Here is a 23499-nt window from a genome sequence, read left to right on the forward strand (position 1 = left end):
TGACAAAGGAGCAAGTACCATTGAGGAGGAATAAGGAAGTAGAAAAGCTGAGGAGACTGATAAAGTCTGCCTTTGAAGGCAGAAATACTGTAGCAGTTAGAAAGACAGCAATCAAAACCAACAGTGGTATCCTGAAACTCAGAAGTCTGGAATGACAACAAAGAAACAAGAGATGACAGCTGCTGAAAGACAACAGGATAAAGACCTTGAATAAGCTCAGACCAGCATCAGACAAGAAAAAGGAGATGAAACACAGCATTCAGAGCTAGTTTAACAACCAACAAGTAGTGGAGAGAGGTAGATACAGTTGAGGAAAACAGAAAAGAAGTTAAATTCCACAGGTCAGTGAGGCACAGCTGCTGAAAGGAGGTGTCTGGAGAAGTCTGTGTAATTGAGAAACATATCAGCGTCTTACTGCTGCTCCGGCTCAGAGAGGGGAAAAACAGAGAAAAAGCTCCATCAGCAAAATACTTCCTATAAATACCACAGGCTCCTTCTTCCCACTCATCACCCTGTTTTAATACAACAGCTATACTGACAGCTGTCTAATTATAACACATTTTAGGTGAAGGACTAAGATGAAAATTTGAAAACAAAAAGTACTTAAACATTCCTCCATACACTTCTATTTTCCTTACCCAATGGCTAATTGCTTTTTCTGTTCTGGCAGTAGGCAGTTAATGGAGCTACTTTCTGCTGTCATGTCTAGCTCATATAACCACCAGATTTTTCAGACTGAACCAAGTCCAGCAGGATTTTGTCCTACAGGTGCACTGCAAGGGTATTTTTAAAGGACAGATTTAGCTATTTACAAAGACCCTTCAACAACTATTTTTAAATACACACCACCTTGGTGTTTGGAAGGTCAAAAGTTTTGTTCTCAGCCCCAGAATAATAAAGACGAGCAGTCACTAGAAGACACCTCAAGAAACCAGTCACTCATCCTGAAACAAGCCAAATGTCAGGCATTTCCCAAGCCTGTTCTTAAAGCTGCACAAAGCAGAAATTCCATCACTGGCACAGACTATCTAGTCCAGTAGTAAACTATTTTACCCTTTAAAGATTCTCCTACCCCAACTCCTCCTTGCTGCTATTGAAGCTTTATCTACTTACTACTGATGCAGAAACAAAATTGCTTCGTTCCTTTTCATGCTTAATTTTATGCCTCCTGTACTTGGAAATTCAGTTTTGCCAGTATCTCCATGTGATGTTGTATTGTGGCACAAAAGGCAATCTGCTCTCCTCTTCAGCTTGTGGTGCAGCAGAACCCAAGGACTTATTCTGAGGCATCCCACATTTTGTCAACTATTTTCCTGGAGCGGCATTTATACTTTGGACTTGTTCCCAAAAAGAAAAAAACAGCCTAATTTTTCAGACCACTCACTGATTTGTTAGGATCACTATGCATCCTAATTCTGCCCTCCCAGCAGTCTTTGAGTTTTACAATTTTTGCTTATTTACTCAGATCACCATACTCAATACAGGCCAGTGGGTGTTGAACGAAACTAGCCACAGGACAGACCTAAAAAGTAAGATATCTTTCCACTTTGATATAAGGACATCAACTAATCAGTAAACACTCTGATAATGCTTCTCAAAATACTCTGGAATTCAGCTTATAGCTGTTTTTAGCTAAGCCAAGTTTCCAAAACATGCAAGACAGTACTAAACTCTACAGTCCAAACATCTGATTTTCTTCTATCCATGGGGCCCATAATTCATATATTCCTTTTTCTTCATATGACTTATTCTTTAAAAATCTAAGTTGGCTACTTATCTTTTTTGCCATTTTCTTCCAGGTGCTTAAAATGCTTCCCCCACACCCCAAAACCTCGTCATTCAACTGCAGTTATGTTTATTTTTATTATTCCCCATTCCTCACAGTCTCCATCCGCATTTACAGGCAGATGGTACATGGGAACCCTGAATGTAGTAAATATATATTATCTATCATCCAAGATCTATCAGAAATACCTAAAAGTTCTGAAATTATTTAAGCTGTCTACTTAGTATTGGAGACAAAGTTTAACTTTCACAGTTTATTTTAGAATAACACAACCAGTCTGAGTCCTTTCAAACTTTTTCTTCCCCTGCTCCCAGCTAAAAGCATAACATTTCCACCAACAACAGAGGGATACTAGTCCCCCCATCCACACTGATCTCTGTAGTGAAAACTGATACCGAAAAGAGAAGGAAATTATAGATGTCAGTCTTTCACAAACATTAGGCAGCAGATGATACCATATTGATCTGATTTACTCAGAGATAAATACTATTTCTTCCAACCTGCAGGTAGAACGGTCTAAGAGCTTTGACATTTATAGAACCCATATGGGATAGCTACGTGATGAAGTGTAACTCCATCTTATGCCTGAAGAACATTAGTGACTAGACTGATGTCATCCAACAGGAGCTCAGCAAATTGCTTCATGGACTCAAGATACTGGACAGCAGAATGCAGCGCCCTGCATCTCTAATTAAAACATGGTGGAAGTCAGACATGATCAACTCCCATTACAGTGCCACAGCTCTTGCTCTAAAATGGGCTCATGGTCTCAGTCCAGTTCCTGGCTGACAGGTATCCATGTCAAACAAAAAGGACACCAGCACGATTGTTTTTTACCAAAAAAATCAAATCACCTAGAAACTCCCATGTTCCTACTAGCCACTTCTCACAAAACACTATACTTTGAAAAGAGTTTGATGTATTAGTTACATTTTTTGTTGTCACAAAAATCCAGATCTCTCCAGAGTTTGCCAAACATTAGTATAGCTGAAAGACGTTAATGTGATTGCAAATACTACAAAACAATCGTCTGAGATTTCTACAACAGTTCCAATTAATTTCTTCTAATTGTTTCAATCTTTTTTTACCATGTTCTGGAAGAAAAATATTCTAAAGAAACTGCAGTGTTGAGAAGCAGCAATTAGAAATTCTGAAAATAGACCAGTTATTGCTGCAACCCTTTTAGGGAAAATCATAGCATCATAGGAAAAATACAATAATCACATTCACAAACATGCAATACCAAGTACACTATCACAGATGTTGCTATGCTGTAGGAAAATAGTTTCCATTGCATGCAGGATTTCCACATATCAGGAAAATAAATGAGAATTGCTGTCTTTCTCATAGGCACATTGGCTCCCTGTATAGAAGGCAGCAGAAAAAATTTAGAGTTGTCTCAGGTTATAAGACTGTAACTCTTAAGAAATCAAACACATAGTGTTTCCTAATTAATATATTAAGAACACATATTTAGGCATATTTCTTCAAAATGGTTGAATCATCCTCCTTCCTCCACAAACTGTTTCAGTGACATAAATCTTCCAAATATGTGTCAGTTTTTGGAGGAGTGAGGTCAGTGGAACTGCTATGATGGACTCCCAGAGGGCAGATTTTGGCCTGCTTATGGCCCAGATTGGCAGTCCATTGGGTCACAAAGGAGTCCAGGAAGGCCTGACATTACTCAAGAAGGAAATCTTAAAGATGCAGAAGCAGGCAATCCCGATATGCCTAAAGACAAGACAAGCAGGAAGCAGACTGAACAGAGAGCTTTGGCTGAAGATCACGACAAAAAGGAGAATTTATGACCTTAGCAAGAAGAGGTGGAAACTAAGGAGGAGTATAAAAATGTCAAGAGGACATGTAGGGAGAAAATTAAAAAAATCAAAGCTCACATAGAACTTAAGCTGGCTACTGCTATAAAAGACAACTAAAAATTTCAACTAAACATACATTAGCAACGAAAGAGTCTAAGGAGAACCTCCATCCTTTACTGAATCTGGAGTGAAACATAGTGACAAAGGATTAGAAGACTGAGGGAGGTACTTCATGCCTTTTTCCCCTTGGTCTGTAATAACAAGAGAAGTCATTCTGTGGGTACCCAGCCCTGTGATCTGGAAGACAGGGATGGGGGCAAAATGAAGCCACCATAATCCAAGGGAAAGTGGTCAGTGACTTGCTATAGCGCTGGGACACAGACAAATCTATGGAGCTGGATGGGATCCATCTGAGGATCCTCAGCAGAGGCAATTGGTAGAACTGCTCACTGAGTCACTCCCCATTAGTTACCAGCACCTCTGTGTCTGGAGGTATTTAAAAGACATGGAGATGTGGCACTCAGGGCCATGGTTTGGTGGTGGGCTTGGCAGTGCTGGGTTGATAGTCGGATTTGATGATCTTACAGATCTTTTCCAACTTCAATGATTCTGTAATTCTGTTACTGTTCCACAATATGCAGGAGTCTGGAAAATGCATCGAGGGGGGAAAAAAGAAGTCAGAATGTCTGTTCTTTTTCATCTAGAGGTATTTTTCAGCTTAACTCAATTAAGTATAAGATCATTTAAGGGTTCATATACATATATACTAACTTTCAAGAGCTACACAAGTTATATATGTCTTCCTGACTATACTGACTAGGCGTCATCTTTCAGAGATTATACTGAAGCCATGCATTCAGTATTTTCTCCATCAAGACAGCCAGAAAATCAAGACCTCTACACTTCAGCCTGACTCTTTCTGTTGCACTTGAAAGTAGGCCAAGTTTCTGGTTTTAATCAGGAAAGATGTGTTCCTGTAAGCCCTGCTTTACCTTTACCTTAACCTCTCACCCCCAATCTAGTTCAGTTGAACTTTGAAGATATGAACATAAAACACAGATGGATATTGTCACTAGTTACAGGAAGTTTTTTCAGTCACTGAAACATTCCTGTTACTATTCCAAGCCCCTACTTTAGAGGCCACCTGCTGTTACATACAGAGAACAGCAGACAATTACAGAAAATACCCGCCTTTTTCTGCAAAGGGGATTTCTCTAACACACTGCAATACTTCTTCTTTGCAGTTTAATTGACTCAGTAGAAATTTTGCCTTGGTTGACTAAGAAGCCTCCAAACCTCATTCAAAATTAACCAATCTCCAGCAGTGCATTCTGCCATCTTCCAACCTACCACATGCCTCATTTCCATGTAGTCCATATTCTGCTCTTCATTTGTTTTCCTGGTTCTCTGTGACACAGATCACAGATGATCATACCAGACCTAGCTAGGAGTCTGTGACCAAAAACAACGTGATGTTCCTTCAGCCTTATTTGTTGCAGGAGTCACCTAGTTTTACTCTCTCAAAACTATCTCCTACCTTGCAATTACACTTGCTTCAATTGTTGTTTCAAGTTACATCACCTGGCATGCAATTAGTGAAAGGCACTTCACAGAGCACAGGCACTGAACTGTGCCTTTCAAATCACTGTTCAAGCGCCTGCTCATTTAGAACCAGCTGCCAACTTGGGAGGCTGCAGCTCAACTGCACTACAACAAGCACTGAGCCAGAAGAGTCTTGATTATAATCAGTAAACTGACTTTCTGATTTGACTTGCCTCTCAGAGTGTTTAAAAAGATGGCTTAAGATCCAGGTACTTACTTACATGATATCAATACTCCCTCCTGAAGGTAAGCATGTGTCTCCACAAAACCAGAATGACCAAAAGATAACCATGTCAAAAAGATTGGAAATTTTGCATAAAACAGCTTAAACTACCTGAAGTCTTAATGACAAACATGTAAGATGAACAGATGCAAAAGTGTCACACTGTACGCAAGAATGAAGCAGTGGAAGTGACATATCCTGAGGGATGATTAACAACTAGCTCAGAAAATTGATTAAGTATGTGAACATAACTTGATTAAGTATGTGCTTACCTCACAATTACAGGAATAAATAACTTTTCTACTTTATATTATTATACCGATTAAAATAGTGCATCAGACACTTTCGGATTGCAAAAAAAAAAGATATTTATGGTAATTCAGAGGGGTCTTTCCTTCCCACAAAATGCAATACATGAATGAAACATTTCAGCAACATTCAATCTTTTAAAATTAAGACACATTAAACTGGAACTTTGCCTCACACAAAAAAGCAGCAGCCTCAGAAGTAAGTTTTCTTGGCTACTGATAACAGCATGTTGTTTGCTTACAGTACAAATTCATGGAAAATGAGGCTTCTTGTCCCTGATACTAAAAAAGAAAATAAAATCATCCAATAGTGAAAAACAAAGCTGAAATTACATGGTCATGGTATGACATCTCATGTCTGAATGTAGAACAGTCCATACAAACAAGAAAACGCTTTACAAGTTGCACAAAATTAAAATAATTTTTTAGAAAATAAGTTTTATTTGGCTCCTTTTGTACACTTTTTCTTTAAAAAAATGCACATTCATACAGTTTGCCCTTCCCAGTGCATGTCTGGATTTGCTCAAATAGAGCAAATTAATACAATTAATATCAAGGCCAAAGATGCCTTCACAATAATTTCAGACACATTGTATTCTGGCTGTAAAGCATCCAAAGTTACTAATTTTCTGATTACAACTTGGAAATCAATGTTTCGAGTGTTTCTTCTCTGATTCACATACATAATTGTCCCACACAGGGAAGAGGAGACAGACCTGCAACAAAGAACTATCAATGGCAAATACTCTTCAGGTAGAGCTAAAGGTAGGTTCTCTACTTCATACTGAGATGGAATATAAAAGAAATATTTAGCTATATAACTTCTCTTTTTCAAAAGCTCTACATCAGAAATGATAAAACATTGCTTGAAAACTACAGATCAGCCACTGGTAGTGAGAGTTTGTTTGCAGAGAAAGTACTCTTTCCCTAGTTGTTTCTCATGGCCAGGTCTCTTTGCTGTTGATGGTGACTATAGAACTTGTTTCTTGCTGTTTCTTCTTATAACACCTTGTGAAGAGGAGTAAATTCAGCTCAAACTTTCACACAGCACAAGAGGTACTAACCCATCAAGTAGCCCCTATAGAAAAAAAAAAAAAAATTGAGAAAAAGTTAGCAAACATAGGCAGCACTCCTCAAAAATCCAGAGACATATAATCTTAAACCAAAATTTAAAGACTGCAAAAGCCTCTGCTGATCAAGGCTATTTGGCCATCTTAGCTGCACACTCCTTCCTCAGCTGATTTTCTTCAATGAACACTGAAAATGGATTAGACTATTCTCAATCCAAATTTGGTAATTGTTCAGAATTTTTGAAGCCCACATAATACCCTAAAAAATGTTCTTTATTTGTGCCCTTTACACAAACTAAAGTGCTAAGATATTCAAATATTCAATACAACCTGATCTTCTCTGGCACTTCACACAAATCTGTTCTCACTTTCTCTTCCATTTCTCTGAAGCCCTGTTCTTTTCATGAATTTCAGAATGAGAACTGTTGTACAGACACACATGTACTCAGTGAAGCAAAAAAACATAAAGGATCAAGGGAAAAAGAAAATACAGAGTAGGTCACTATCCAGATACCTGCTGCCAGGGAACCCATCACTTCTCTGTTATGAAACAATTTTTTTTAAGTATGCTGCAGAGGCCAAAAAAAGTATTAAGAACAGAAGAATGACTGTCACTATGAATTCAACACTTCACAGAGATACTCCAAAAATTAGCTACCGATAGACTGAAAAACACAGACGGGCGAAAATTGGAAAACCTGCATCTGGATTTTGCACAGCCTGAAAGCTAATGATCCCTTCCTCCTCTGCCTTTCTTAAAGTACTCTAACAGTTCCATTTTCCTCAAAGCCCTACTTTGTAGCTACTTACCTGACCAGTACACACAATGAATTTTAAGATACACTGAGCAAGTCAGACTTGCTAATCATATTTTCTAACATATCAGGAACTGTCACCCTTTTATAACTACAGCACGATCTTAGAGTAGCTGGGTCCCAAAGCATCGCACCTCATTCAAGGTAGCATGTTCCAAAAAAAGCAGAGAACAATGCAACTTATATTTGAGCTGAAGATCACCATATTTTCTGTTACTCTTAAATTTAACACAGCACACATGAGCACAAAAGAGAATAAAGGCTGAAAGATAATTAAATCACTTACGGTAACTTCATCCTCATGAAAACTCTGGCCATGAAGAAGCTCAAAAGCACACTAACAAATCCAATAAAGAGCAAAAGAAACCTATTCAACTTGGGGATATTCGGTGCATTGGATCGATCCAGAATTATGAATCCTAGGCCACCCATTGTGAAAAGGAAGCTGGATGCAAGGCCTTCCATAATATACTGTCCATTTACTCTAAAGGAGAAAAAAAAGGGGAAAAGAGTCAGACAAATGTTAAAGAAATTATTTACATTTCAAACCCCATCTACTCAACATGCTTTATCTGTACAAACACACAAGATGATTAACTTTGATGGGTGAGTTTCTAATTAAAGCAAGCAGGAAACTGATGTTAAACAATTACATTGAGACTTTAATACACAATTTATCTCCAGAACTGAGAGTCTGCAAGGTGCCCAGCCCAGCACACAAGAGGATTTATATATATTTGTGCATACTCACAGCTACCACCCAGGCTCATTAGTTTGCAAAACCACCTAGTGCAAGGAGGCTCCTGGTTATACAGATGAGTCCAAGGCATGGCACCATGACCTCCTTATTTCCATCCCAATTTGAGGCAGGACTGCCTGAATCCTCCTCTCAGGACAAATTCCACTCAAAGCACTATAGCAGCGCCTGAAGCACATCTGCTGGTTCTAGCAAACATCCTGCAGGATGTTTTGCTGCCTGCTTGCTGAGCCAGGGACCAGCCTGATCCCATGGGACTCTCTGTCTCGTCAGCCCAGACAGCTGGACTTCCCTCTTACAAATGGAAAGAGATGGACAGTGAGGAAGCTGAGATGCAGAAAGAATATTGCACCTGGATCACGAGTCTCCTGCTTCCCACAGTCACTGAGCCATTTTCCCATCTTCCTAATTAGCAACCCCAGAAAACTGGCATTGATGAAACTACAGTGGATGCCCATACAGAAATAAAGATTATTATTACTTTCTCATATCCTGGAAAGAAACAAGTTTGTCTTCTCTCATCTGGTTTTCACTGACAAATACCAGTGCTAGCAACTCCCTGCAGTAACTTGATTCATGGACATTGCAACAATCCAACCCAATCTGGAACACACATCTTGTCCAAGTCAAAATCTGTCACATCAACCATGACACACACCTCACAGATTCAACAAACTTTTCTGGTATTTAACAAAAATCAGTATTTGTTTCCACACACATAGACGCCCCCAGTCCAGTTACAAAAGTAGATTTAACTCTCTTCAGACCAGTTTGCTACTAGGAGTCTCTAACTCATTTTCAGTAATAGAAGCCAAGGGCGCTAAGAAGACCCTGTTGTTACACATTTGTAACAACGTTCTCCACCAGAGTCCCAAGTACACTAGAGTTTAAAAGATAAGAACCAAACGTTTCCCAAACATTACAGATTCTGCAACAAAAAAAATGAACAAATGTATCTCCATTCAGAATAAAGCTCAACTTAAATAGCAAGAAAAATAAGTACTGCCAGCCCAAAATTATTTCTTTTTACCAGACCTTTCATTTTAAAAAACTTTAGAACTAAGTTTTTTTATTTCCACTGGTTTAAATGCTGGTTTGGTGGGGATTTTTTTTAAGTATTGGTAAATCAAGAACTGATACAAAACAACTCCTGCCTTGCAGAGAAAGCAAAGCAAAGCAAAAGATGCACAGCTCGGCAAGACAGGGTTTATTCTCTTGAGCTTAGGCATTTGCAGCACGTTGCTAGTGGGGACAGGGCCCTGCTGTCACCTGTATGCCAGGAAAGCCACCGGCCTCTGATGCCCGTGTTCGTCTGTCATCGAGCCCACGCTCGGAGGTTCCACGATCACGTCGTAGATAATTCCTGCGGGGAGGAAAGCAAGCACTGACTTTAACTCGCAGCAGCGAGAACTGCCCTGACACCGCGGGCACGATCGGGGATGGCCGAGGCTGGTGTTTTACGGGCGGTTCGGACTCGGACACGGGGTCAGCAGCGGCTCTGCCACCAGGGACAGGGACCGAGGGAGAGCCGCTCCGTGAGCGGGGCCTCCCCTCCATCCCGCCCGCCCGGCCTCACCTCCGGTGATGAGGAAGTAGGACACGACCACCAGCGCGTACACGGTCATGGCCGAGGGCATGTGTACCCAGCTCGGCCGCTTCAGCTTGATGTTGGGGCACTCGAGCACAGCGAAGGGCAGGCGGTACAGCGTCTCCATGGCCGCGGTGGGTCCCGGGGCGGCCGCGGCACCGCTGCTCCCTCCCGGCGCTGTCTGCTCCCTCCCGCCGCCACCGCACTCCGCCGCCGACACGAAGGCGGAAACGGAAATGAGCTGCCAAGTCCCGACAGGGGAAAAAATTTCATTTAAAAAAAGACCAACTAAAAAAAGCACCAGAAAATAGCGACAAAGCTCAAAGAGCATATGGAGAAAAAAATTTTTTTGGCCTCAAAGAAACAAGGAAACGCTGCCAGATCGCAGAGGAAAGGTCAATGAATGTTTATTCACCTGCTAGGACCCAGCAGCCCTGACGTGTCGGCGCCGGGTGCCGGGGTGGGGGCGTGGCCTGGCCGGGCCCCCCGCTGGGCGGGGCAGCCACGTGGGACCCCCGGCCCGCCCGGCAGCGCATGCGCAGGACGCGCCCCACAGCGGGGATAACGGGGCCCTCAGGCCTGCACAACCACCCACAGCCCCAGAGCTGCCCGCAAAATAACCAGCCCGAGACAGGGATCAGTGCTGAGATGTCCGTGTGGCACGGCCCCCTTGAGACACGTCCCGGCTGGTGGCCATCCTGAAACCGCAGGTGTGACACAGCAAGGGAACGTGTGTCCCAGGACTCTGGATTTACATTGCTTCAGCTCCACAGAGATGCAGATAAAGTGAACAAGACAAACGGTTTATTAATGGAAAGCGAAGCAAAGGGATGAGCTGGGGAAGGAAGGGGATGAAAGGGATGGGGAGGGAAGAAAGGGGATGAAAGGGCGTGGTCTGAGGGCTGAAGGGATGGAGCTGTCAAAAGGGAGGAATAGTGGAGGGAGAAGGGATGGAGAGTGTAGCAAGGCAAAGGGATGAGCTGGGAGGGAAGAAAGGGGATGAAAGGGCGTGGTCTGAGGGCTGAAGGGATGGAGGTGTCAAAAGGGAGGAATAGTGGAGGGAGAAGGGATGGAGAGCGTAGCAAGGCAGGGAGGGGGCTGAAGCCACGCGAGCTTCCCACAGGCTCTGCTGAGTCAATCGCCAGCTCTGCCTGGAGCTCTGGGCTGCTCTCTGTCTCCTCTGATATACGGGTGGTCTCATCGTCCCTGGTGCCTGAAGGCACCAGTTTCTGGGCTGGCAGATGACCGCAGCTCTGCAGCTCGCCCCTCGAATTTCAGTTGGACAAAAAGGCTTAGGAGAGAGGGGCTGTCATCATCTCTCAGGGCCTGAAGAGCTGGAAGAGACAGGCACAGTGCCACGGTCAGAGCCCGGATCTGCGGGAATCCCAGGGGACTCTCCCGCCAAGGGCCATCCCACCCGCCTCTTGCCGTGGCCACCCCAAGAGAGGAGGGGCCAACGGGAGTGGCCACAAGGCGCTGGCCACAAATCACCCCGCCCGCAGCCCTGAAACCTCTCTGTGTTCTGCCCGTGCCCCCCCTTTTCCACACAGGGAGCGAAGCCCTCTGCAGCGGGGCCAGGGATTGCAGCCCCCTGCCCAGGCATTGCAGCTCCCCCCGGCAGCCCCTGCTGACAGCCCGCTGCCCTCACTCACCCTGGCTGAGGGCCTGCAGTTCTTCCTCCTGCCCCATCAGGAGCACCCCGGCGATCCCTGGGAACACAGAGCCTGTCAGGGCCCCAGCGGCACAGCTCCCTCCCGCCCCCCTGCCCAGGCCGGACTGAGCCCGGGCCCTTGGCGCCTGCTGAGGCCCCAGGGAAGGGCAGGAGCAGCACAGGACGGCAGCGCCCCGACGGCAGGCGCGGCTCCAGGCGCCGGGCACAGATGTTCCTGCCGGGGCTGGGAGGGTGCCGGGCTGGTGGCTCACCAATGATCCTGATGGCCGCCTGTCGCAGGGGCTCCCGTGGGCTCTCCAGGTAGGGCAGGGCCCAACGCAGGTATCCGGCCGCTCGGCTCTCGTCCTGCACCAGCTGGAGAGAGCGGCAGGAGGGACGGGTTGGCGCGGGCTCGGCCCCTCGGCCTCCCCTGCCCGCACAGCCCCGAGGCCCAGCCGGCAGGAGCCTGGAGAAGTGCCCGCCCGGCCCCAGGGAAGGGAGCGGCGTGTGGGGCCCTGGCCGGCGCCCCTGCCTGCGGCACTGGGCAGGGACCGCAGCTACGGCCCCACGCACTGAGCACCGCGGTCAGGGGGCTCCTCCAGGCCGTCCTTACCAGACGCTCGGCGAACTTCACCAGCTTCTGCGTCTGGAGCACTTGCTCCAGATCGCTCCTGTGCAGGAAGCCGGCCGCAGCGTGCAGCGTTTCCCGAGAGGCCTGGAGAGCGGCAGAGACGGGAGGTGATGGAAGCGCAGCCCAGCGCAGGGCACAGGACCCGCGTCCCACTGCCAAGGCCAGGAGGAGGCCGCGACCCGGGAGACGTGCCCGGGCAGGAGGCGGCCGAGGCCCCTGTCGGGGATGCACCAGCATCACGCAAAACCTCACCTTTGCCACGCGCTGGTTCCCCTCGTGGCAGTGCAGGAAGAGTGGGAGCAGGCTCTGCCTCACAATACTCTGCAGGGGCTTTTTTCCCTCCTGCTCTACCAAGCCCATCACCTTTTTCAAAAGCCGAATAGACAGCAGCTGCACGTGGCCGTTGTCCTGAAGGAATGGGAGCAGAAGAGACCTCAGCACCAACTTCTCCAGCCCAGCTGGGCAAAAGCCGAAAAATCCACTGGGTACAAAGTTTCTGGGCAGCAGCTGGTGCCCGTGGCACAGAGCCTTACGTTTCCAAAGAGCGAGAGGAGTCGCTCGGCCAGCAACCAGGCGGTGGTCCTGCCTATCACGGCGTCTTTGTTCCCGAACACGTTTGTGAGAACAGAGAGGGACATGCCAACCACCTCTCCATCGGCATCACCCAGCAGCTCCAGCAGGTTTAGGTCCAGGCTCCATATCCATCTGGCCTGCATGGAACACAAGGCTGTGCTGAGAAGCCGTCAACAGCTGCGCTGCCAACACCGCCCTGGCACTGCAACCCCACCCTGCTGCTGCAGGGCCCGGAGGCCAAAGGCCCATGGCGAAGCTCTCTCGAGCAGGAGGCAGGAGAGCTGGGGGCAGCTGCCTCAGCTCCTGGAGCCCAGCCAGCCCAGGGAGCTGCTTTCCCCGGCGCAGCTTAAGCCACTGCCCCCTTCTCACCATCGAGGGATCTTTGCTGAGCAGCACAAGGCCTCTGAGCGCCAGGCGACGTCTCTGCCTGCACCCCTGCCACAGGTGCCTTGCCATCACCTCCAGGACACTGCCTGCGCATTCCCTCAAGTCCAGGCATTCGAGGACCTGAAAGGCACAGGGCAGTGACAGGCGACATGAAGGGCAGGAGCCCAGAAGTGCACAGGGCTGGGCCCAGGCAGCCGCACAGGGCTCAGGCACCGGCCCAGGCAGCTGCTGCTACGAGAGGGCAGAGAGCTGGGAGGCTGCTCAGCGAGGCAGCACTGGCTCACCTCCACGAGGAATGCCAGGAAGGGCAGATCCCAGCGTGGCTCCTCCCTGCTTAGCAGCTGGAGCAGGTAGAAGGCGACGTGGGAACACATGTAGCCCAATTCACGGCGCATCTCCCTGTCAGGGGGAAAAAGACACCAAGACCCCAAGGTGGTGGGGGGGTGGGGGGGGTGGACAGTCCTCAGGGTCTGACTCACAGAGGTCTGGTCTTTCCCCAGCATCCCTGGAGGGGGATGTGGGTGCTTTGGGAGGTGGCCCCTTCTGGCCACCCTCCTGGAAAAGGCTGGGAGAGCCTTTTCCAGTCTGCTTGGCCGTCCCTCAGTGACAAGGCCCTCGTGGCCATGACCCCAGGGACTGTGTGGGGCAGCCCGGGCACAGGGCACAAACGTGGCAGAGAAGGGGTTCTCACCTGGCCAGCAGACCCACGGCATAGTGCTGGGTGTCAGCAGAGAGCAGCGTGTCCCAGCCGTGCTTGCTCTCCATAGCCATCAGCTCTTTGTCGTACCACTTGCGGCTGAAGAGAGCCTTCATGGCCTGCACTGCAAACCTGTGTGCAGAGCAAAGCCCAGGTCACACCGGGAGCACTGGCGCTGACCACAAGGACATTGAAAAGACAGGAGGACTGGCACCTGTTGGGGTTGCTGGGAAGGCGCTGTTCCTGCCGGCACGCTCTCCAGAAGTTGGCAACTTCCTCTGGCATCTGCTGTGTGGTGATGACAATGTGGAAGAGCAGAGCCACAAACAGGCGGGCTGAATGAAGGAACGGTGCCATGTGGCACCCAGGCACCTGTAGAGTCACCCAGAGCCCCAGAGTTGCCTGCAAAAGAAGCAGCCCGAAACAGAGCTCAGTGCTAAGATGTCCGTGTGGCAGGGCCCGAGGGGAGAGGCAGGGGGAGCAGCGGGGCTGGTGCCCCCCCATGGCTAGCCCTAAGCCAGTGCCTGAGGCAGGGAGGGAGAGAGTGGAGAGCTGATGGAGATGCGACAGGGGAGTGAGCAGAGGCCAGTTCTAGAAACTCACCGCCAGGGCAAAAACGGCCTCGTTGTCCCCATCAGAGGTGAACGCTCTGTGCAGTGGCCAATCCTCCATCACAGTCATCAGCGCTGGCAGCACCTTCTCCAGTGTCAGAGCCGAGGAGCCTATGGCTCTCCACATCATTGCAGCAGCTCTATGGGATTGGAGCTCTGTGTCAGGGGCGTCTCAGTCACAGTAGCATGCCCTGTGCAGCTGTGGAGGCCCAGGGGACAGAGGCCTGGTGCCCTGAGGGGCAGGGAGGGAGCATGGCAGCAGGCTCGGGAAACAGAGGCCCAAGGGTCCTGGACCACTCCGCCTGTCTGGCAGACCCCATTGGACAGGCTGTGTGCAGGGCGAGGGGCCCTAGAGGCTGGTGAGCCCTGAGCTCTCAAGGCAGGTGGGCCCCATACCTGTCACACGTTGGGGCACAGCGCAAGAGGGTCAGAACCACGTCTGCAGGTTGATCTTGAGCCAGCCTCAGAAAGTTAATGCGCAGCCTGGCATCCACGGTGACACGGGCCGCCAGTCTCTGGTGGATGTTCTTCACCACGGCTGGCACCTGGAGGAGACATGGGGAAGACTTGGAGCGCTGTCCAAGGGAGCAGCTTCCCCAGCTTCCCCCAAGAAGTGCTTCCCTTCCTGCCACATTCTGCTGGCCTCATAGACTGAGGTGATCCAGTGGCCGTGGCCTGAGGGGGCACCTGATCCTGAGAGGCCTGCAGCCCTGGCCCCAAGCTGCTTGCCTGCTGCTGAGAAGTAGCACTCTCCTCGAAAAACTCCAGCGTGGGAGCGGGCAGGGCATTCATTGCAGCATCGGGGTCTTCTGAGTGCTCGGTGGAGTCTGGGCTGACATCAGGCTCTGCCTGGAGCTCGGTCAGCCCGGAGTCAGGCTCGCCCGTGCTCTCAGTTGCTGCGGTGCGGGTCTTCCTACGTCGAATGGACAGCAACTTGCGGAAGGCCTGCAGGAGAGCAAAGGACGGGGAAGAGAAGCATGTTCCATGGAGCGCTCCAAGCGCGGAGCTCGGCTGAGCAGTGACAGCAGGCCCAGCCCAGGTGGAGATGGCTGCAGGTACCTTGAGGGTTGTGCGGATGCGGCCACGGGCGGGCTTCTGCTCTTGTGTCCGGTGCATGGCTGCATCTGGCAAAGAGCACAGCCAGAGCTGAGGGGGCTGCAGGAGAGGCCAGAGAAGGCAGGCCTCCACTCCCCAGGCAGGGACAGCCCTGGGATGCCCCAGGGGATGGAGCACAGCTGCTGTGGGGAGAGCCTCAGCCCCTCTTCCATCCCGTCTGTGGGCGGGATGGGAATGGGGATGGGGCCAAGCTGTCCACAGCCATCAGCCCTGTAGCCCAGCTCTAGCACTCACCATCCTGCAGTGGCTGGAACTGCTCCAGCTCTTCAGGCTGTTGTGCTGGAGCATCTGCAGGGCTTGTATTTCTGTTCTTCCTAGGAACTTTAAGAAGACGGAGAAATCTGGCCGCCATGCCAGCCATGCCGTCTGGTCTCCGAAAAGCTACTAGTCACCAAGAGCCGCGGTCTGGCCGTCGGGCCAGCCGCGGGAGTAGCGCCTCAGAAAAGCTTCGGGTCGGACGCGAAAGAGTGCACTGTGCGGGGACTCCTCACAGCACTGCTCCTGCACGTCCTCTCCCGTCGCCAGCACTGAGCACTCTGGCGTGGCTGCGTTGCCACCAACGGCTAATGTCACCACATGCCACAACGGACACCCATTCCTCTTCCATTCCACCGTTACCGTGCTGCAGTGTGTCTTAAAGGGCCCTTGCACACCCTGCCACCTGCTCTGGCGCTGCCCCCCCACTCCACCCAAAGTGGCCCAGGTTGGAAGGAATCCCTCACCCTAAGCGTCTAAGACAGCCCAAAAGGATCTTGAATGATTTGATGGCTCAAGTCATCAGCAAACACTCTGGGCACCCCTGCGTTGATGTAGTTTTCCAGTGGGGGAAAGTAAAGCCACATCCCACATATGAGTTTGCACAGTGACGGCTGGGGAGATGCAGATGTGTCAAGTAAAGAAAGTTCTGTATTAGGCCTTACCCCAGTCCTTGGGTCTGTCGTTTGTAGGGGTGCATGGCGCTTGAGATGCCCTTTGCCCGTATCATGGGATCTGGTGCCCATCCTGACCCGACAGCTGCACACAGACCAGCACACATCACAGCAGTAGCTGCTGGGAGCAAATGGATACTGTGTTGCAGCCCATGTCACACACTCCTCTAACTGTGCTAACACCTCCTTGGCCCAGCCCAGCCCCTCCTGCCTGTCTTCAGCTCGCTTTGGAGAGCAGCAGCCAGGCAGCAGGCCAGAAAAACTCCCCGTTTTGGGTGAAAACCTCTGGAGTTCCTCTTGTTTGAAGAAAGGGGCAGGGAAGAACTCTTCACTCCAGGTTACAGGAATGCATTTCAAAGTGCAAGCTGAACTTGCCCACCCTGCCACACTACCCAGCCTACTTCCCATTGCACAGCCCTTCCCCAAATGTCTGCCCCCATTCCTACACTGTAGCCAACTGCTCAGCCAATTTTAAAACAATTACAGGTCTTATTTCACTGACACACCGCTTAATGACTGCTTTGATTTCTGCCTGTAGTGGCAATACCACTTCTAACTCATAACTGTTGCTTTCTGGTGCAATCACATCATTTATGGCTAGCTATTTTCAGTCTTACCCTTCCTGCTTGGAAGGCTCTCCCTCTCAGTGCCTGTCAACAGATGTTTATGACATTTATCCTCATTATTCCGAAATTATTTTCCCTCCATCTCTACTCCTTTCCAAAAGCCAGAAGGAAAACCCTAATCTCACAGCCTTTAATGCAAAACAGGGGCAGGTTACACACACCTGCCCTCGTTGCTTTTTTTTTTTTCCCCAGCATGCTAAAGTACTAAAGGTTGTACTAGAAGAGTAAGACAACCATGGAAATGTTATAGTAACAGCACCCAAAACGTTAGAGTAGTAAAAACGTTACAGTAGTAAAGTAGTCAAAACCTCTTTAAATGAGCTGCAGCCTTTGCAGCTGAAGAGAAATGCTTTGCACACTTCAAGCTACATCTATCTGAAAGAAATGAAATTTAGAGAATTGAAACGCTTGATTGTTATGTAATAAGTGTATTAATATCTTGAATGTTTATTTTGTAATGTAACAACGAGAAGCCACCTTGGTAAGCAAAAAGGAGGGAGCTCTTTAAAAACCGCAGCCACCCCCCAATGCCAAAGTGAGTTCGCCTGCCGTGAGTGCCAGAAAGCCGGGAGGGGGAGGCGAAGGCCCGCAGCCATGCGGTATCGGCTGCTGAGCCCGCCGCAAAACAGCTGCCGGCACCGCGGCTCCTGGCCTCCACCCCCACCCCGACGCCGGAGCGAGCCGCCCGCCGCCGGGGCCGGGCCCTCCTGCTGCCGGAGCCGGGCGAGGAGAAGCTTGCCCGCCCGCCACCGAGGCCACGGGAGAGCCCCCGTGGCTGATAGCGTGCCGCACGGCTCCCATTTGGCTCCGGGGCGCTGCCCACCGCGGGGACCCCAGCCGCCGAGGAAGCCAAGAGTGAGCGGGGCCGCCCCGGCCCCGACCCCTGCTGCTGCCGCCGCTGCTGGAGCAATGCCGTGTGCTCCCGCGGTCGCCGCCGACCCCGGCTCCCAAACCGCTCCCGGGCGGCCGCGGCCGCTACGGCTCTGCCAACCAGACGGCGCGTCCCCGGGCTCCCGTGAAGAGCCGTGTCCCCGGGCCGCCGCCAAACCGCCAAACCGCCGCCGCGGCAGGACGCCCCGGCCCGAGCCTGACGCGGAAAACCCCAAAGCCCGCAAAACCACCACGTGGCACAACCAGCCGGGCAGCCGCCAGACCGCCGCCCCGCTCCAAAAAGAACCCGCTCCCGCCACCGCTCCGGCGCGCTCCGTCCCCACCTCACAGCCCTGCCACCATCGAGACCTCCAAAACGCTTGCTCTCCGAGCGCAGCCATGCCATGAGGCGGCTGGAGCCTCTGCAACCCCTGCGCCCCCAGAGCGACCCTGTACATGCAAATTAAAAATCCCAGGTGCATCTCGGGACCCTTTTAACACCAAAAACCCCTTCTAAAAATAAACCTAAGTAAAATTTAAACCCACAAGAACCAATACTAGGCCGTGTGTACCCTAGAGCATCGGTGGAACTGATTTTTCCAGTTTTTGTAACTCACTGGAACTTAAAATTACCAAACCAAGAGTGAGACCCCGAGGCAAACAGACTGAATTCAGAACCCTGAGGACACTCCCAGCGAGGGAAGAGTTCTCCAGCCCTGCTGAACTTCCTGCTGCAGAGCTGACAAGGACCCTCCTCCTCAAGGGCGCACCGGGCTGCCAAACCCCTCGAGCCAGCATTGTAAGAGCTGATTAATAAAGGCATTTGAAGGAGAAAAATATTATCTCCGCCCATTTATAACATAATGTGTGTCCCAGGGCTCTGGGTTTACATTGCTTCAGCTCCACAGAGATGCAGATAAAGTGAACAAGACAAACGGTTTATTAATGGAAAGCGAAGCAAAGGGATGAGCTGGGGAAAGAAGGGGATGAAAGGGATGGGGAGGGAAGAAAGGGGATGAAAGGGCGTGGTCTGAGGGCTGAAGGGATGGAGGTGTCAAAAGGGAGGAATAGTGGAGGGAGAAGGGATGGAGAGCGTAGCAAGGCAGGGAGGGGGCTGAAGCCACGCGAGCTTCCAATGGCTCTGCTGCATCAATCGCCAGCTCTGCCTGGAGCTCTGGGCTGGTCTCTATCTCCTTTGATATACGGGTGGTCTCATCGTCCCTGGTGCCTGAAGGCACCAGTTTCTGGGCTGGCAGATGACCGCAGCTCTGCAGCTCGCCCCTCGAATTTCAGTTGGACAAAAAGGCTTAGGAGAGAGGGGCTGTCATCATCTCTCAGGGCCTGAAGAGCTGGAAGAGACAGGCACAGTGCCACGGTCAGAGCCCGGATCTGCGGGAATCCCAGGAGACTCTCCTGCCAAGGGCCATCCCACCCGCCTCTTGCCGTGGCCACCCCAAGAGAGGAGGGGCCAACGGGAGTGGCCACAAGGCGCTGGCCACAAATCACCCCGCCCGCAGCCCTGAAACCTCTCTGTGTTCTGCCCGTGCCCCCCCTTTTCCACACAGGGAGCGAAGCCCTCTGCAGCGGGGCCAGGGATTGCAGCCCCCTGCCCAGGCATTGCAGCTCCCCCCGGCAGCCCCTGCTGACAGCCCGCTGCCCTCACTCACCCTGGCTGAGGGCCTGCAGTTCTTCCTCCTGCCCCATCAGGAGCACCCCGGCGATCCCTGGGAACACAGAGCCTGTCAGGGCCCCAGCGGCACAGCTCCCTCCCGCCCCCCTGCCCAGGCCGGACTGAGCCCGGGCCCTTGGCGCCTGCTGAGGCCCCAGGGAAGGGCAGGAGCAGCACAGGACGGCAGCGCCCCGACGGCAGGCGCGGCTCCAGGCGCCGGGCACAGATGTTCCTGCCGGGGCTGGGAGGGTGCCGGGCTGGTGGCTCACCAATGATCCTGATGGCCGCCTGTCGCAGGGGCTCCCGTGGGCTCTCCAGGTAGGGCAGGGCCCAACGCAGGTATCCGGCCGCTCGGCTCTCGTCCTGCACCAGCTGGAGAGAGCGGCAGGAGGGACGGGTTGGCGCGGGCTCGGCCCCTCGGCCTCCCCTGCCCGCACAGCCCCGAGGCCCGGCCGGCAGGAGCCTGGAGAAGTGCCCGCCCGGCCCCAGGGAAGGGAGCGGCGTGTGGGGCCCTGGCCGGCGCCCCTGCCTGCGGCACTGGGCAGGGACCGCAGCTACGGCCCCACGCACTGAGCACCGCGGTCAGGGGGCTCCTCCAGGCCGTCCTTACCAGACGCTCGGCGAACTTCACCAGCTTCTGCGTCTGGAGCACTTGCTCCAGATCGCTCCTGTGCAGGAAGCCGGCCGCAGCGTGCAGCGTTTCCCGAGAGGCCTGGAGAGCGGCAGAGACGGGAGGTGATGGAAGCGCAGCCCAGCGCAGGGCACAGGACCCGCGTCCCACTGCCAAGGCCAGGAGGAGGCCGCGACCCGGGAGACGTGCCCGGGCAGGAGGCGGCCGAGGCCCCTGTCGGGGATGCACCAGCATCACGCAAAACCTCACCTTTGCCACGCGCTGGTTCCCCTCGTGGCAGTGCAGGAAGAGTGGGAGCAGGCTCTGCCTCACAATACTCTGCAGGGGCTTTTTTCCCTCCTGCTCTACCAAGCCCATCACCTTTTTCAAAAGCCGAATAGACAGCAGCTGCACGTGGCCGTTGTCCTGAAGGAATGGGAGCAGAAGAGACCTCAGCACCAACTTCTCCAGCCCAGCTGGGCAAAAGCCGAAAAATCCACTGGGTACAAAGTTTCTGGGCAGCAGCTGGTGCCCGTGGCACAGAGCCTTACGTTTCCAAAGAGCGAGAGGAGTCGCTCGGCCAGCAACCAGGCGGTGGTCCTGCCTATCACGGCGTCTTTGTTCCCGAACACGTTTGTGAGAACAGAGAGGGACATGCCAACCACCTCTCCATCGGCATCACCCAGCAGCTCCAGCAGGTTTAGGTCCAGGCTCCATATCCATCTGGCCTGCATGGAACACAAGGCTGTGCTGAGAAGCCGTCAACAGCTGCGCTGCCAACACCGCCCTGGCACTGCAACCCCACCCTGCTGCTGCAGGGCCCGGAGGCCAAAGGCCCATGGCGAAGCTCTCTCGAGCAGGAGGCAGGAGAGCTGGGGGCAGCTGCCTCAGCTCCTGGAGCCCAGCCAGCCCAGGGAGCTGCTTTTCCCAGCGCAGCTTAAGCCGCTGCCCCCTTCTCACCATCGAGGGATCTTTGCTGAGCAGCACAAGGCCTCTGAGCGCCAGGCGACGTCTCTGCCTGCACCCCTGCCACAGGTGCCTTGCCATCACCTCCAGGACACTGCCCGCGCATTCCCTCAAGTCCAGGCATTCGAGGACCTGAAAGGCACAGGGCAGTGACAGGCGACATGAAGGGCGGGAGCCCAGAAGTGCACAGGGCTGGGCCCAGGCAGCCGCACAGGGCTCAGGCACCGGCCCAGGCAGCTGCTGCTACGAGAGGGCAGAGAGCTGGGTGGCTGCTCAGCGAGGCAGCACTGGCTCACCTCCACGAGGAATGCCAGGAAGGGCAGATCCCAGCGTGGCTCCTCCCTGCTTAGCAGCTGGAGCAGGTAGAAGGCGACGTGGGAACACATGTAGCCCAATTCACGGCGCATCTCCCTGTCAGGGGGAAAAAGACACCAAGACCCCAAGGTGGTGGGGTGGGGGGGGGGTGGGTGGACAGTCCTCAGGGTCTGACTCACAGAGGTCTGGTCTTTCCCCAGCATCCCTGGAGGGGGATGTGGGTGCTTTGGGAGGTGGCCCCTTCTGGCCACCCTCCTGGAAAAGGCTGGGAGAGCCTTTTCCAGTCTGCTTGGCCGTCCCTCAGTGACAAGGCCCTCGTGGCCATGACCCCAGGGACTGTGTGGGGCAGCCCGGGCACAGGGCACAAACGTGGCAGAGAAGGGGTTCTCACCTGGCCAGCAGACCCACGGCATAGTGCTGGGTGTCAGCAGAGAGCAGCGTGTCCCAGCCGTGCTTGCTCTCCATAGCCATCAGCTCTTTGTCGTACCACTTGCGGCTGAAGAGAGCCTTCATGGCCTGCACTGCAAACCTGTGTGCAGAGCAAAGCCCGGGTCACACCGGGAGCACTGGCGCTGACCACAAGGACATTGAAAAGACAGGAGGACTGGCACCTGTTGGGGTTGCTGGGAAGGCGCTGTTCCTGCCGGCACGCTCTCCAGAAGTTGGCAACTTCCTCTGGCATCTGCTGTGTGGTGATGACAATGTGGAAGAGCAGAGCCACAAACAGGCGGGCTGAATGAAGGAACGGTGCCATGTGGCACCCAGGCACCTGTAGAGTCACCCAGAGCCCCAGAGTTGCCTGCAAAAGAAGCAGCCCGAAACAGAGCTCAGTGCTAAGATGTCCGTGTGGCAGGGCCCGAGGGGAGAGGCAGGGGGAGCAGTGGGGCTGGTGCCCCCCCATGGCTAGCCCTAAGCCAGTGCCTGAGGCAGGGAGGGAGAGAGTGGAGAGCTGATGGAGATGCGACAGGGGAGTGAGCAGAGGCCAGTTCTAGAAACTCACCGCCAGGGCAAAAACGGCCTCGTTGTCCCCATCAGAGGTGAACGCTCTGTGCAGTGGCCAATCCTCCATCACAGTCATCAGCGTTGGCAGCACCTTCTCCACTGTCAGAGCCGAGGAGCCTATGGCTCTCCACATCATTGCAGCAGCTCTATGGGATTGGAGCTCTGTGTCAGGGGCGTCTCAGTCACAGTAGCATGCCCTGTGCAGCTGTGGAGGCCCAGGGGACAGAGGCCTGGTGCCCTGAGGGGCAGGGAGGGAGCATGGCAGCAGGCTCGGGAAACAGAGGCCCAAGGGTCCTGGACCACTCCGCCTGTCTGGCAGACCCCATTGAACAGGCTGTGTGCAGGGCGAGGGGCCCTAGAGGCTGGTGAGCCCTGAGCTCTCAAGGCAGGTGGGCCCCGTACCTGTCACACGTTGGGGCACAGCGCAAGAGGGTCAGAACCACGTCCGCAGGTTGATTTTGAGCCAGCCTCAGAAAGTTAATGCGCAGCCTGGCATCCACGGTGACACGGGCCGCCAGTCTCTGGTGGATGTTCTTCACCACGGCTGGCACCTGGAGGAGACATGGGGAAGACTTGGAGCGCTGTCCAAGGGAGCAGCTTCCCCAGCTTCCCCCAAGAAGTGCTTCCCTTCCTGCCACATTCTGCTGGCCTCAAAGACTGAGGTGGTCCAGTGGCCGTGGCCTGAGGGGGCACCTGATCCTGAGAGGCCTGCAGCCCTGGCCCCAAGCTGCTTGCCTGCTGCTGAGAAGTAGCACTCTCCTCGAAAAACTCCAGCGTGGGAGCGGGCATGGCATCAGTATTCACGATGCCCTGAGTCACTCCGGTGTCGGTGTTTATGACGGCCACGTCCGCAGTCACTGTCGTGTCCATCTTTGCAGCG

General features: G+C 52.4%; 1 protein-coding gene across 1 annotated transcript; it reads right to left on the reverse strand.

The window, feature by feature from the left end:
* Positions 1-6501: 6501 nt before the first annotated feature.
* On the reverse strand, positions 6502-10182 carry OSTC (oligosaccharyltransferase complex non-catalytic subunit). The gene is made up of 4 exons (XM_083861440.1): positions 9955-10182; positions 9648-9741; positions 7908-8105; positions 6502-6814 (listed from the first exon to the last, which is right to left on the reverse strand). Exons 1-4 carry the CDS (start codon positions 10091-10093, stop codon positions 6796-6798), a joined length of 450 nt encoding a protein of 149 aa, XP_083717566.1. The 5' UTR covers positions 10094-10182; the 3' UTR covers positions 6502-6795.
* Between the last annotated feature and the right edge of the window lie 13317 nt (positions 10183-23499).

The sequence above is a fragment of the Zosterops lateralis genome (genome assembly GCF_965231275.1).
Source record: "Zosterops lateralis genome assembly, chromosome: 5".
Lineage (NCBI taxonomy): Eukaryota > Metazoa > Chordata > Aves > Passeriformes > Zosteropidae > Zosterops > Zosterops lateralis.

Bases quoted from the DNA above. Each gene is read 5' to 3' on its own strand.
- OSTC (XM_083861440.1), bottom strand. From the start codon at position 10,093: ATGGAGACGCTGTACCGCCTGCCCTTCGCTGTGCTCGAGTGCCCCAAC. The intron at 9,742-9,954 runs GTGAGGCCGGGC...TCCTCCCCGCAG, and splicing joins CTACTTCCTCATCACCGGAG to GAATTATCTACGACGTGATC. The intron at 8,106-9,647 runs GTGACAGCAGGG...TTTCTCCTTTAG, and splicing joins GTGGCTTTCCTGGCATACAG to AGTAAATGGACAGTATATTA.